This window comes from Melozone crissalis, unplaced genomic scaffold (assembly GCF_028551555.1).
Source record: "Melozone crissalis strain CALT ecotype California unplaced genomic scaffold, PUWL_Pcris_2 ptg000064l_1, whole genome shotgun sequence".
Lineage (NCBI taxonomy): Eukaryota > Metazoa > Chordata > Aves > Passeriformes > Passerellidae > Melozone > Melozone crissalis.
Genome location: NW_026535842.1, coordinates 234,639 through 247,644, shown reverse-complemented (window position 1 = coordinate 247,644; position 13,006 = coordinate 234,639). Strand labels below are relative to the sequence as shown.

The following is a 13,006-nucleotide window of genomic DNA, read 5'->3' as shown; positions in this document are numbered from 1 at the left end:
TCCGTCCCCCCCGTCCCACGCGGGGTGACACTTCTGACACATCTGAGTGTTCTCAGCTTACTCGTAGTCCCCCCATTCCGTCCGTGTTCCTGCCACCCTGCCCTGGTGTCCCCCTCATGCCCTGGGTCCCCCCATCCGTCCCATGGTGTCCCCTCCCATCTGGGTGCTCCCATCCCTGTCCCTCATCCTGTTCAGCTGTCCCCATCCCACCCGGGGTGCCCCCATCCCACCCATGGTGCCCCCATCCCTCTCAGGGTGCCCCCATCCCACCCATGGTGCCCCCATCCCTCCCATGGTGCCCCCATCCCACCCATGGTGCCCCTGTCCCCCACCCCAGGAATGCTCCAGGGACGTGCCCACCCCTCCCCGCGCTGGTAGAGGATCCTGCCATGATGGGACAGACATCCAAAACCCCTTTTTCTCCTTTTATTGTACAGGGTGGGCTCGCTCCCGCACGGCCGGTGGGGTGGCACCCAGCGGGGCTGCGTCCATCACCCCCGATGGGCATTGTCCCGGTGCCATCGCCCGCAGCCCGGCCCTGAACCCCAGTCCCAGGCACCCCCAGCAGCCCCCAGACCCCCGGGCTGCAGCCCCCGCCGCCCCCGGCCCGCAGCCCCTCGCTCTGCGCCACAAAGCTCCCTCAGTTGCTGCGCCTGAAACGCTCGATGAAAAGGCTTTTGTACGGTCGGGATCGCTGGTGACCCCGGTCCCCCCTGCCCAAGATTCCCAAGGAAAAGCGGGAGGCAGCTGCGGGGGGCCGTGCCGGCTGGCCCCTCCAGATGTTTTATTGCCCTGCGTTTAATTAACATTGCCAGCCACGTGCTCAATGGGGAGCTCACATCTGCCCCTTCTCCCCGCACCGCCCCTGGTTTGGGGGCTCATGGAGCAGGGATGTGGATGTGGCCGGGGGTCTGGGTGAGTCCCGGGATGCTAAAAAATATAAATTATCGCCTTATGCATTATTTTTGCTCATATTTCCCATAACAAATTTGGGATGAACCCTCGAGGCGTGAGGAGGTGGCTGGTTCCCAGCAGGGCACATGTGGGGGTGCCACCCAGTGCTCCCCAGGTGCCCCAAAACTTCGCCCTCCTAAATCCTAAAAAAGGCAGCCCTGCAGTTTTGGGGTGTTTCCCAACATTTTTGTAGGTCCTGTCCAAACACAGAACCTCCTCAGTGGGTTTCGCCCACCCAGAGGTGACGCCTGGTGTTCTGGGGGATCCGTGGGGGGAAGGATCCTTGGTCCCACTAGGAAGTCTGGACACCCCGGGACCCCCAGGCACCCCAGGACCTACACCAGGACTCTGAGGTGCCCCAGGACCCTCGGAGACCCCAGTGCCCTCCATCGCTCCATTCTCCATCTCCCGCTCCATCCCACCCCGCCAGCAGCGGGGGAGGGCAGGGGGACAACGAGCCGCGAATGTCCCATCAGCGCCCTGGGGACAGCGCCCGTGCCTCGGGTCACCTCCCGGGACCCCCAAGATCACCCCTTCGGGAGGGTCTTTGCCACGGGGGAGCGAGAGGCAGAATTTTGACGATTTGGGCTAAAATTGAGCCGCATTTACACGCTAAAAAGCTGCAGGCTCCGAGGCGCCCCCCGATGTGCCCCCCTCGGGCTGGGAAATGAGGGAAATCCTCGGAAATGGCGAATTTCGGTCCCGAGGGCTGCGTCTGTCTGCTCGGAGAGGGGGTCTCATGTCGGGGTCTGTTATTTGGGGGCGGGGTCTCCCTATTGGGGGGTGGTCTCCTTTTGGGGGTGGTCCGTTATTTTGGGGGGGTCTCCTATCGGGGTCTGTTATTTTTGGGGAGGGGTCTCCCTGTCGGGGAGGGGGTCCGTTATTGGGGGGCGCGCTCCGCTATTTGAGGGGCGCTCTGTATCAGGGGCGTGGTCTGTCCATGCAGGGGCGTGGCCTATACATCAAGGGGCGTGATCTAGCAAGCGGTGGGCGTGGTGTAGCGTCTCATGGGCGTGGCTTTGTTGGGTGGGGCTGTCCGGGGCGGGGCCGGGCGCTTCCGGGGCGGGGCCGGGGACATGGGCGGGGCCGTTCCGGGGGCGGTGGCGGTATCACCGGCGGGGCGGGGCCGGGGGCGGTGCAGTAGCATCGGGGGGGCGGTGCCGGTATTACCGATGGGGCAGGGCGGTACCGGGGGCGGTGCCGTTCCTTGGGGCGGTCCTGGTATCACCGGCGGGGCGGTGCCTGGGGCGGTACCGAGGGGTGGTCCCGGCAATACCGGCGGGGCGGGGCTAGGGGCGGTCCCGGTATCGCCGTTCCTGGGGGCGGTCCCGGTATCGCCGTTCCTGGGGGCGGGTCCGGGGGCGGGCCCGGCAGTACCGGGGGCGGGCCCGGCGCTGCCGGCGGGCGGAGCGGGCGCAGCCATGGCGCTGAACCTGGCCAAGAACGGGCGGGCGCTGCAGGAGGCCTACGGGAGCGTGGTGGCCGCGGGCAGCCGAACCGACTGGTGCGGGACCGGAGGCACCGGGGCGGTACCGGGATGGGGATGGAGGAGATGGATGGGGAGGGGGCGACGGGGTGCTGCGGTGGGGGATGGGGGATGGGGGATGGGGAGGGCAGATGGGGTGATGGGGAGGGGATTTGGGGGGATGTGGGGTGGGTGGAGGGGTTGTGGGGGGTTCAGGGGGTCTCAGGGGTCCCTGGGGGGCTCTGCACCTCAGAATGTACCGGGGGTGTGTGAGCACCCCAGATAAGCGCTAAAGCTGGCTGAAAATCCCATTTCTGCCTTGATTTTAGGGCTCTGTTCACCTATGAAGGCAACAGCAATGACCTGCGAGTGGCCGGCTCCGGAGGTGAGGATTTGGGGGTCCATCCCCCTGTTTCCAGGATCTGGGGGCTGATTTTGGGGACCATCCCCTGTTTCCGGGATCTGGTTGCTGATTTTGGGGACCATCCTGATCCTGACTGCTCCTTGTGTTTGAATCTCGGGTTTGGGCAGGGCCCTCGCTCAGCCCTGACCTGCCCAGCGCTCCCAGAGCCCCTCGTGCCCCGTTCCCTCCTTCCTGCCATTCTTTTCCCTTTGTTGTGTGTCTGAGACACCCCGGCCTGGGGAGCCTCAGCCTCCAGGAAGCAGCAGCTCCACGTCCAGGCTGGGATTTGCATCCTCTCATCCCTGCCCAGCTTCTGCCTCAGTTTCCAAGAGCTTTTCCCAGCCTGTGGAGGCTCCTGGGTCTGGTGGAGCTCAGGAGTTTGGGGCTGGGGAGATGTGTTGAGGAAGAATCTTGCTGGGTCCCAAATGAGGATTTTTGGGGTATTTTTTGGGGAGTTTTTGGGGTATTTTTGGGGAATTTTTGGGGAGTTTTTGGGGTATTTTTTGGGGAGTTTTTGGGGTATTTTTTGCGGAGTTTTGGGGAGTTTTTTGGGGGTTTTGGGGGGCTGCAGAGGGCGTGCCCCAAGCTCCCCCCAGCATTCCCTCACCCACCAGCTCCAGAGTTCCAACCCCCGGCTTCCCTGCCGGGTGTGGAGCCAAATTTAGAGGCAGGCCATGAATGTTTAATGGGCAGAGGGAAACGATCCGGGTGGTTCTGCAGAGCAGGGCAGGGCGAGCTGTGCGGGGCTCCCTGTTCCTGCCAGGCTGATAAGGAGCAGGGGCTGCTCTCCCACTCCCCCGGGCTCACACAGCCCAGCACAGTGCTCCGGGGGGATGCTTTTGGGATGAAAGAGTGCAGTTTTGGTGGCTTTCCTCCTTTCCTGTGGTTTGTTGGTGCAGTGAGAGTGATCTGCTCCCTTCCCATTGCCCCTGCCTGAGCCCTGGGTGGGATTCTCCCTTTGGGGTTCACTCCCAGCTCCCCAAAGCAGCCCTGGGACCTCTCCAGGTGGGTGTGACAGGGAGGGAAACGTTGAGGCAGCAGTTTCTCCATGGTGCACTAACAGGACCTTGCCCCTTTTTGGTTCCTGCTCTACTTCCCATCTTGCAGAGCAGGAACAGGGCCCAGCCAGCTCCTCCCCAGCCCCGTTCCCCCTCCCCGAGTGTTGCTGAGCGTGGCTTTGTGCAGGAGCCCGTGGGCACAGCTGGCTTTGAGGCTCCTGATGGGTCAGGGGGTGTCAGCAGCTCCTTCCCCCTCTCCCTCACCTGGATCTCAGAGCCAGGCGGGGTTTGGGGAGGCCTGAGGAAGAGGAGTGGGGTGATGAAGGCTGCTGGGGCTGGGTTTGGGGGCAATGCTCAGGTTGTGTGTTCTCAGAGCCAGCCTGGGCTGGGGCAGCCCCACAGCTCATGGGGAGCAGGGCTGAGAAGGCTCTGGGGGTCTCTGGGGGGCTCTGGGGGGGCTCTGGGGGTCTCTGGGTGCCCCCCCAGGCTCAGGGCGGGCTGGGCTCACCCTGTGCTCCCTCCTGGGCAGAGGGGGGCCTGGAGGAGATGGTGGAGGAGCTCAACAGCGGGAAGGTGATGTACGGCTTCTGCCGCGTCCGGGACCCCAACTCGGGGCTGCCCAAATACGTCCTGGTCAACTGGGTGAGTGGGGACAGCCCAAGGGGCTCAGGTGGGCTGGGGAGGGGCTCATGCACCCCAAGGGGCTCAGGTGAGCTGCTGGTGTCCCCTGCAGACAGGTGAAGGTGTCAATGACGTGAGGAAAGGAGCCTGCGCCAACCACGTCAGCACTGTGGCCAACTTCCTCAAGGTGTGAGCCTGCTCTGCAACCCCTCAGGGAATGTTTTGGGTGGGAGGGCCCTGAGACCACCCCCCTCTGCCCCCTGCCACCCTCGGGGACACGGGGGCACATCCCAGGGCAAGTGGGATGCAAGGAAGGAAGCTGCATCCTTCCAGCAGAGCCCCTCGCCCAAATGATTCCCCTGGGCATCTCCTCCTGTTCCCTGCCCTGGGAGCTCTGGGGCAGCTGCTGGGTCTGGGGGCTCCAGGGCTGAGCCCCTGCTGGGTCTGGGGGCTCCAGGGCTGAGCCCCTGCTGGGTCTGGGGGCTCCCGGGCTCACCCTGGGCCCTGCTGGGTCTGGGGGCTCCAGGGCTCACCCTGGGCCCTGCTGGGTCTGGGGGCTCCCGGGCTCACCCTGGGCCCTGCTGGGTCTGGGGGCTCCCGGGCTCACCCTGGGCCCTGCTGGCCCCTCTGCTCAGGGCGCTCACGTCACCATCAACGCCCGGGCCGAGGAGGACGTGGAGCCCGAGCTGATCATGGAGAAGGTGGCCAAGGCCTCGGGGGCCAACTACAGCTTCCACAAGGAGAGCAGCAAGTTCCAGGACTCGGGGCCGCAGGCGCCCGTGGTGAGCTGGGGCAGGGGGGCTGCTGGGGGCTCTTTGGCCCCACGGGGGAAGGGGCGCCCTGGGCATCGACCCCTCTGTGGGTGCTCAGCCTGGGGAATTGAAGGGGCCAGGGGGAACTTGGGGACCTTGCCAGGGCCCGAGGGGGGTCAGTCCCACCCAGTGCCAGCCCTGCCGTGGCAGGGACACCTCCCACCATCCAGCCTGGCCCGGGACACTCCAGGGATGGAGCAGCCTCCTGTGCCAGGGCCAGCAATTCCCCATTTTTGGCAAGGTGCGCATCGCTGGCCTCACCCAGCCCAGCCCTCCTTTAAACTGTGGGGCAAAGCATCAGGTTATGGAATCTTCTCAGCTTCTTCTCAGGGGGGTCCTAGGCCAGGCTGGTTTGGGCTGGTTTGTGACAAAAGGTGCCAGAAAGGTGTTTTGTCTGTGTCTGCTCAGGGCTCTGTGTACCAGAAGACAAACGCCATGTCTGAGATCAAGAGGGTCAATAAGGACAATTTCTGGGCCAAAGCAGAGGTGGGTGAACGTGAGCACGGGGTGTCTGGGTTAGCTGGAGGTTGTTCCCAGTGTTATTCCGAGTCCTGCTGGGCCCAGGGGAGGGCAGAGCTGCTGCCCTGGGTGCTCCCGAGCTGCAGGTGCTGCTCCATCCCAGGTCTCACCTGGGCCGGGCTGGGCCTGGCTCTGGGCTGGATCCAGCTCCCAGCAAGCCCCAGCTGGGCGGGGAAATGGGTGTTTGACCCTGCACGGCTGCTTCCTGCTCCCTTCCCTTGCGCCTGGGCTTTTATGGGGTTAAACAATAACCTGTGAACCTCCTGGCTGGGGAAGTGCCCTGGGATCCACCAGGGGCCCCAGGACCTGCTGTGTGTGCCCCCCTGGGATGTGCCGTGTCCTTGGGCTCCACCATGTCCCCCAGGATGTGCCGTGTCCTTGGGGTCCACCACGAGCCCCAGGGACGTGCTGTGTGTCCTTGGGATGTGCTGTGTGTGTCCTCCAGGATGTGCTGTGTGTTCCCCAGGGACGTGCTGTGTTTCCCTGGGGTGTGCTGTGTGTGCCCAGAGACGTGCCATGTCCTTGGGACCCACCGTGTGCCCAGGGACGTGCTGTGTGTGCCCAGGGCTGTGCTGTGTGTGCCCAGGGACGTGCCATGTCCTTGAGACCCACCGTGTCCCCCCAGAGCTGCCCTGTGCCCCGGGGTGCAGAGGGCCGGGGCTCTCGGAGCCGTGGCAGTGAGACCCCTGCCCCTGTGTGCCCAGTATCCCCCAGCCCCGTGTGCCAAATATCCCAACCCACCATGCCCTGTGTGCCCAATATCCCCCAGCCCCGTTCCCCCAGCGTCCCCCAGCCCTGTGTGCCCAGCCCACCCTGTGTGCCCAGTATCCCAGCCCTGTGAGCCCAGCATCCCCCAGCCCCGCGCCCCAGCGTCCCCCAGCCCCGCGCCCCAGCGTCCCCAGCCCCGCGCCCCAGCGTCCCCAGCCCCGCGCCCCGGCGTCCCCCAGCGCGGTGCGTGCCCGGTGCCCGCAGAAGGACGAGCAGGAGCGGCGGGAGCAGGAGCGGCGGCGCGCGGAGCAGGAGCGGCAGCGCCTGGAGCAGGAGCGGCGCCAGCGGGAGCTGCGGGAGGCGGCGGGGCGGGAGCGGCTCTGCCAGGCCCGCGACAGCGAGATCGACGCGCACAAGTGAGCGGGGTCGGGGATTCAGAGCCTGCCCTGCCCCCGGGGTGCCCCTGGTGCTGCTGTCCCTGTCCCTGTCACTGCCACTGCCCCTCCGGCCCCGGGTGCTGCTGTCCCTGTCACTGCCCCTCCGAGCTGCCCCCACTCCTGCAGGGTTTGTACCTCAGGGAGGGGAGGGTTCCACACATTGCCCATGCTGGGATTCCTGTAGGAAATCTTTAAAAGGACAGATTTGAGGGGATCCTGATCCAGCTGAGATTCCTGTAGGAAATCTTGAATAGAACAGATTTGGGGGGATCCTGATGCAGCTGCGCAGGGAACATCTCCCTGGCTGCTCATCCAGCATCACCCCGAGCCTCCCTGCCCATGGATGCTGCCCCAGGGCTCCCCCAATTCTGCTCCCCAAACCCCTGGCCCTGTTTTTGGGGTGTCAGAGCGCCAGGGAGCTCCAGCCGCACAGGGGAGCCTGCCCAGCTCCCATATGGGGTGCTCACGTCCCTGTCCCCAGGGAGGAGATTTCCCTGGAACGATCCCTGTGCTTGGAGCAGCTCCTGCTCCTCCCCTCGAGGGTGGCTGCAGCACCTCGTCTGGCCCTGCAGGGAGGGGTGGCCTTCGCGGGCTATTCCTGGAGCTGGGATAGTGGGTGAGGTCTCAAACGCTCATTTTTAACCCATTTATCCCCACAGGAGACTGCAGCAGCAGCAGGAGGCTGAGAGCAGGGACAGGGAGCAGCAGCAGTGGGTGAGCTCCGTGCTGGCCCCAGGCCAGGGTGGGGGGCACAGGGCGAGTGGAAATGGCCCCCAAGTTGCCCAGGGGAGGTTTAGGGGATGTTGGGGAAATTCCTTCACAACAAGGGCTGTGCAGCCCTGGCAAGGGTGGAGTCCCCATCCCTGGGGGGTGTCACAGCTCTGGGGATGTGGCACTTGGGGACACAGGGCCATGATGGCTGTGGCAGTGCTGGGGAGCAGCTGCGCTCGATGCTCTCAGGGGTTTTCCCACCCAGAATCATTCCCTGACCCCAACAGGGAATGTCCCTGAGCCCAGTGACGCCCAGTCCCTGCTCCCAGCCCAGAACTCCCACATCTTCCTCACGGAGCCAGGCTGCCTCCTCATCCTCCCTCCCTGGGGCCCGAGGGGGGCAGGTGGCTCTGGCAGGGGTGGCCCAGCCCTGTCCCTGTCCCCAGCCCTGTCCCTGTCCTGTCCCCTGGTGCAGAAGGAGCGCGCCGACGAGGACGAGGCTCGCCGGGGCGTCAGGAGGAGCCAGTCGGTGGAGAAAGCCCAGGTGGGAATTCACCTGTCCCCGGGGCAGGGGGGGCTACTGGGCCCTGTCCCCCGTGTCCCCGGGCCCCGACTGACCCCGTGCCCCCTCCCCGGGCAGGAGGCGGCCACGCTGATCGCACAGAGAGCCGTCAACCCCCGAGACATCTTCAAACAAAAGGAGAGAGCGGGGCCGGGGGACACGGGGCTGCCAGCACAGCCAGGTATGGCCTGGGGACACTGCCAGGTATGGGCTGGGGACAGAGCAGGGGGCTGGGGACACTGCCAGGCGCTGGGGACACAGCCAGGTATGATCTGGTGGTTCAATCTGTTAACCCCAGGAAACCATCATTATCGCAGTCTGTCCCCACTGAATGAAGTTTCCCCCAGATTTTTGCGCTGCCCCAGCCGGGCAGAGCCCCGTGCTGTCAGCAGGGCCTGGTCTGGTCTGGTCTCTCAGGCAGAAATCAGGAAGTTTGCAGGGCAGAGCTGAGAGCAGCTGAGGAAGTGGCTGTGACCCGTGACACGCCTGGGTGAGGCCTCTGCCTCCTCTTCCTCATCCTCATCCTCACCCAGCCCCCTCCAAAGCACCTTGGATTGATCCAAATAATCACTTCCACTTGGTGACAGGAGCAGGAATCCTGTGCCTTGGGCAGGCACACCCTGGGTGGGAGAGGAGGGGATGCCAGGCTGGGAAAGTGTCTGTTTTGGTGGTTGAAAATGTCTTTTGTGGTGGTTTTGATGGTTGAAAATGTCTTTTTGATCATGAGGAGAGGCTGACTTTGAGTTGTTTCGTGGAGCAAAGGCAGATAAATGCCCCGGAGTTGATCAGAGATAAGGGCAGGCAGGAGTCCTGGTGCTGGCAGGGCTGGTGCAGGAATCCTGCTCAGCTTTTGTTTGGTTTGGAGGTGGAGATGAGGCGACAGCAGCCCAGGTGCCTCCTGCCACAGGAAACAGGACCCAGTTTGCATCATTGGCCTTCCCGCCCAGAGCCACACGGAGAGAGAGCCAGGGGCTGTAGCTCTCCCTCCTCCACAGAAGTACATTCATTTATTCATTCATTTCATTTTTAAATTTCCCCTTGGCTGCCGCCGCAACCGGTTGCCAAACTTGTTTTCCACAGCCAGGGCTGGAGCTGGAAAATCCTGCTCGGGAGGGCGAGGCGGCAGCGTGGGGGTGCCCTGGGGGCAGCCCCCTCCTCTCTCTTTGTATGGCTCAGTAATGCGGGGGTCCCCAGGGGGTTTGGGGGTCCCCCCGTGAGCAGCCCCCCGCTCTCCTCCCAGGCAAGCTGCGCAGCCCGTTCCTGCAGAAGGAGCTGGACCCCGGCCCAGCCTCCCCCAGCAGGGGCGTCTGGGGGTCCCCCCCGGCCTCCCCGGGCCCTGCAGCAGGTGGGTGCTCGGCTCCCTGCTCTCCCCAGGGCCGTTCCCATTTCCGCTGCGTTTCTCACAAATTTGGGCATCTGGAGATTCCATTTTGGGGCTCTGCCTGCAGCCAGGGCTGAGGGTGGTGCTGAGGATGAGGATGGTTCCTGCTTGTCCTCAGATGAGGGTGAGGGTGGTTCCTGCTCGTCCTCAGGTGCCAAGGGCAGGCTGGGCACTGGGATTTGGGGCACTGGGGGTGTCCCTGCCCAAGGCAGGAGGGATCTTTTGGGTCCCTTTCAGCCCAAATCATTCCAGGATTCTCTGTGCTGATTCACACTGGATATCAGGGGTAGATTTAACTGGATATCAGGGGTAGATTTAACTGGATATCAGGGGTAATTTCAGACTGGATATTGGAGGTAAATTCAGGCTGGATGTGAGGGTGGTGAGCCCCTGGTGCAGGTGGTACCATGGATGTCCCTGGCAGTGCCCAGGCCAGGCTGGGCAGGGTTTGGGGTACCTGGGGCACTGGGGCTGTCCCTGCCCTGGCACAGTGAGGTGTCCCTGCCCTGGCACTGGGCTGTCCCTCCCCAGCCATTTCCCAGTGCTCTGGGCAGGAATTGGTTCCAGGGCAGGGCTGGCTGTGCCCGTGTGCTGTGGGTGGCACTGAGGGCCGGCCCTGTCCCCAGATCACGGGCTCACAGGTGGGCTGGGCCGGGCTGGGGTCTCGGAGAGCACCCGGCGCCCCAGCAGGGCCGTGCTGGGCTCCAGCCCGGTGTCCCCAGGCAGGGAGCCGGGGCCAGCCCAGCCCGGTGTCCCCAGGCCACTGTCACCACTAGATGCTGCTCTTGGCCAGGGCTGTGCTCCGGCCCCTCCCTCCACGGCAATCATCCATCCTGAGCCGGTTCACCCCTCCCCTGCCGGGGGTGGGTCTGTGCTGTGTCCGTCCCTCTGCTCCCAGCCCCCTCCTCACCCATCCCTGCCCGGGCAGGGGTCCCCAGGATGAGACCAGGGCAGGGTTCAGGGGCTGGCCGTGGTGACAGAGCCCCGGTTCCTCCTCAGGACGGGACTCCGGCTACAGCTCCGGCGTGCCGGGCTCCCAGGGCGAGGAGAACCTGTACGAGGAGCCCCCCGAGCCCGCGGCCATCTACGAGGAGCCCCCCCAGGTGGGTCTGGGGGCCGGGTCTGGGTGGGGGAGCGCGGCTTGTCCCGTCCCTGGGATGAGCTGGGACTGAAATCTGAGCTGAAATCACTGGAAATGGGGGGACCTCAGGGGTGCTCAGGGTGCCCCTGTGTGGCAGGGGGTGCTGCTGTGTCCCATGCCGATGGCCGTTCCTGGGCATTGTTCTCTCCCCTCCCACCGTTCCCCTGCTGATCCCTGCTCTCCTCTCCCTGCTCTCACCAGGAGCAAGCTGCCGATGCCAAGTACGACTACAGGGTGGAGTACCAGGAGCCCCCAGACCTGGCGGGGAAGGGGCTCTGTGCCCGGGCCCTCTATGACTACCAGGCTGGTGAGACCCCTGAGCCGCTGCTGCCCTTGTACCAGTCCCTCCCCAGCTCTCCTGGAGCCCCTCAGGCCCTGGAAGGGTCTCCGGGAGCTTTCCCTGCCCCAGGGAACATTCCCAGCTCTCCTGGAGCCCCTCAGGCCCTGGAAGGGTCTCCGGGAGCTTTCCCTGCCCCAGGGAGCATCCCCAGCTCTCCCAGTGTGTGCCCATGGCAGAGGGGCTCCGGCCCTGGGGCAGCCCCACATCCCCGTTACCCTGTGACCCCGGGGCTGGGGTGGCTCAGGCGCTCCGTCCCCACTGTCCCCTGTGTCCCCTCGCAGCTGACGACACCGAGATCTCCTTCGACCCCGAGAACATCATCACCAACATTGAGATGATCGATGAGGGCTGGTGGCGCGGCTTCGGCCCCGACGGCCACTTCGGGATGTTCCCCGCCAACTACGTGGAGCTGATCGAGTAGGGGGTGCTGGGGGGCTGCTCCAGACCCCGAGCCCACCCAGCTCCTGCCGGGCTCTCCCAGCGACACGTGGCTTTATTTCTTTATTTCTTTATTTCTTTATTTCTCTCTCTCTCTCAGTGAAGTGCCATTCCCCAGTCCCTCGGCAGCGGAGCTGCCCCCCATCCCTCAGGGTGGGAAGGAAGGGTCCCATCCCACCCTGAGCCCTCCTCCCTGGGCTCTGGGGTGTGACAGATCCCTCACGGGAATTTTCAGGGAACAAATTCAAGAATTACCTCCCCCCTGTGCTCCCTCCGTGCCTCCCTCCCCGTGGCCTTGGGCCTGCCACAGCCACACTGGACGTCCCCAAGCTCATTTCATTGGAGAAGCTCATCAGAGCGGTTTTGGGGACCTGCAGGGTCTGACGCGAGCAGGAGAGAATCCTGGCCCTGCAGCGCCCTGAGCTCACACGTGTGCTCACCCTGTGTTCTCCTCCCTGCTCTCCCCCCTTCCCTCACCCCAAACCTGCTCTGGGGTTTGAACTGGGAGTGAAATTCTCCCCTGCAGCCTGGCCAGGCGCGTGGGACCCCTCCCCACCCCAAACTCACTGTGAACAAGGAAAAGCCCAGCCCAGCCCTCCCTTTGGAGTTCCCTGCCCTGCTGTCACTTTAGGAACAAAAGGAGAGAAAGGCGTGGGGGGTCCCCGCTGAGCCCCCCCTCTGCAGGGCTGGGGGCCGTGGGGGCTTCTCTGAGTCCCTGCCCGAGCTCCTTCTGCTCCCTGTGCCCCGGGCCCTCCCCAGCATCAATAAAAGGGCTTTTCTTTGGTGATGGCTGCAGCAGGCTCCTGCTGGGGGCTGGGGAGGGGTGCAGGGGTTTGGGGAGGTGCAGGGGAGCCCCCCCAGCCCCGGGCAGCCCCCCCAGCCCGGGCAGGCCCCAGCATTGCTGGGCAGTGACTCACGGCCGGGGGGGGGACACGCGTGTGACGGGGCCGAGCTGCCACGTGGCCCGGCCACCAGCGGGGCCCGGGGAGCCTGCGGGGCCGGCACGGGGGGGACACACCCGGGACACCCCCAGGGACCACCGGGGCGGGCTCCCCCCAGCCTGAGCCCCGAGCCTGCCGGCCACGCGTGTAATGTGTGTGCAGAGCGTGTGCCCTGCATCCCCGGCATCCCCCGTGTGTGCAGAGCGTGTGCCCTGCATCCCCTGTGTGTGCAGGAGCCCCGGGCAGTGCCAGGCGTGTGCAGGGTCCCTGTGCCCTGTGTGCCCCATGATCCATGTGCAGAGTGTGTTCTCTGCGTGTGTGTGATCTGTGTTCTCTGTGTGTGTGGGATCTGTGTGTGTTCTGTGTGTGTTCTCTGTGTGTGTGGGATCCCATGTGTGATCTGTGTGTTCTGTGTGTGGGATCTCGTGTGCACAGTGTGTACAGGGGGTGCTGGGGTATGGGGTTATAGGGGTACGGGGCTGCAGATGTTGCCAGGTTTGGGGGTACAGATGTACAGGCACTGCCGTGTGTGGGGTATTGGGGTGCTGGGGTACAGGGGGTGCCAGTTTGGGGGC

At 64.7% G+C, this 13,006-nt stretch overlaps 1 protein-coding gene across 2 annotated transcripts; it reads left to right on the top strand.

Annotated features, from left to right (window-relative positions):
- Positions 1-2,363: 2,363 nt before the first annotated feature.
- On the top strand, positions 2,364-11,482 carry DBNL (drebrin like). 2 transcript variants are annotated; one of them, XM_054289197.1, is made up of 14 exons: positions 2,364-2,458; positions 2,749-2,804; positions 4,350-4,462; positions 4,554-4,628; positions 5,077-5,223; positions 5,662-5,739; positions 6,745-6,896; positions 7,577-7,631; positions 8,104-8,172; positions 8,269-8,371; positions 9,431-9,535; positions 10,571-10,674; positions 10,914-11,019; positions 11,334-11,482. In XM_054289197.1, the coding sequence occupies exons 1-14, from the start codon at positions 2,376-2,378 to the stop codon at positions 11,471-11,473; spliced, it is 1,386 nt and encodes a 461-aa protein (XP_054145172.1). In that variant the 5' UTR covers positions 2,364-2,375; the 3' UTR covers positions 11,474-11,482. The 2 variants fall into 2 exon arrangements, with proteins under 2 accessions (XP_054145172.1, XP_054145173.1); XM_054289198.1 differs by lacking the exon at positions 9,431-9,535.
- The last annotated feature ends 1,524 nt before the right edge of the window (positions 11,483-13,006 follow it).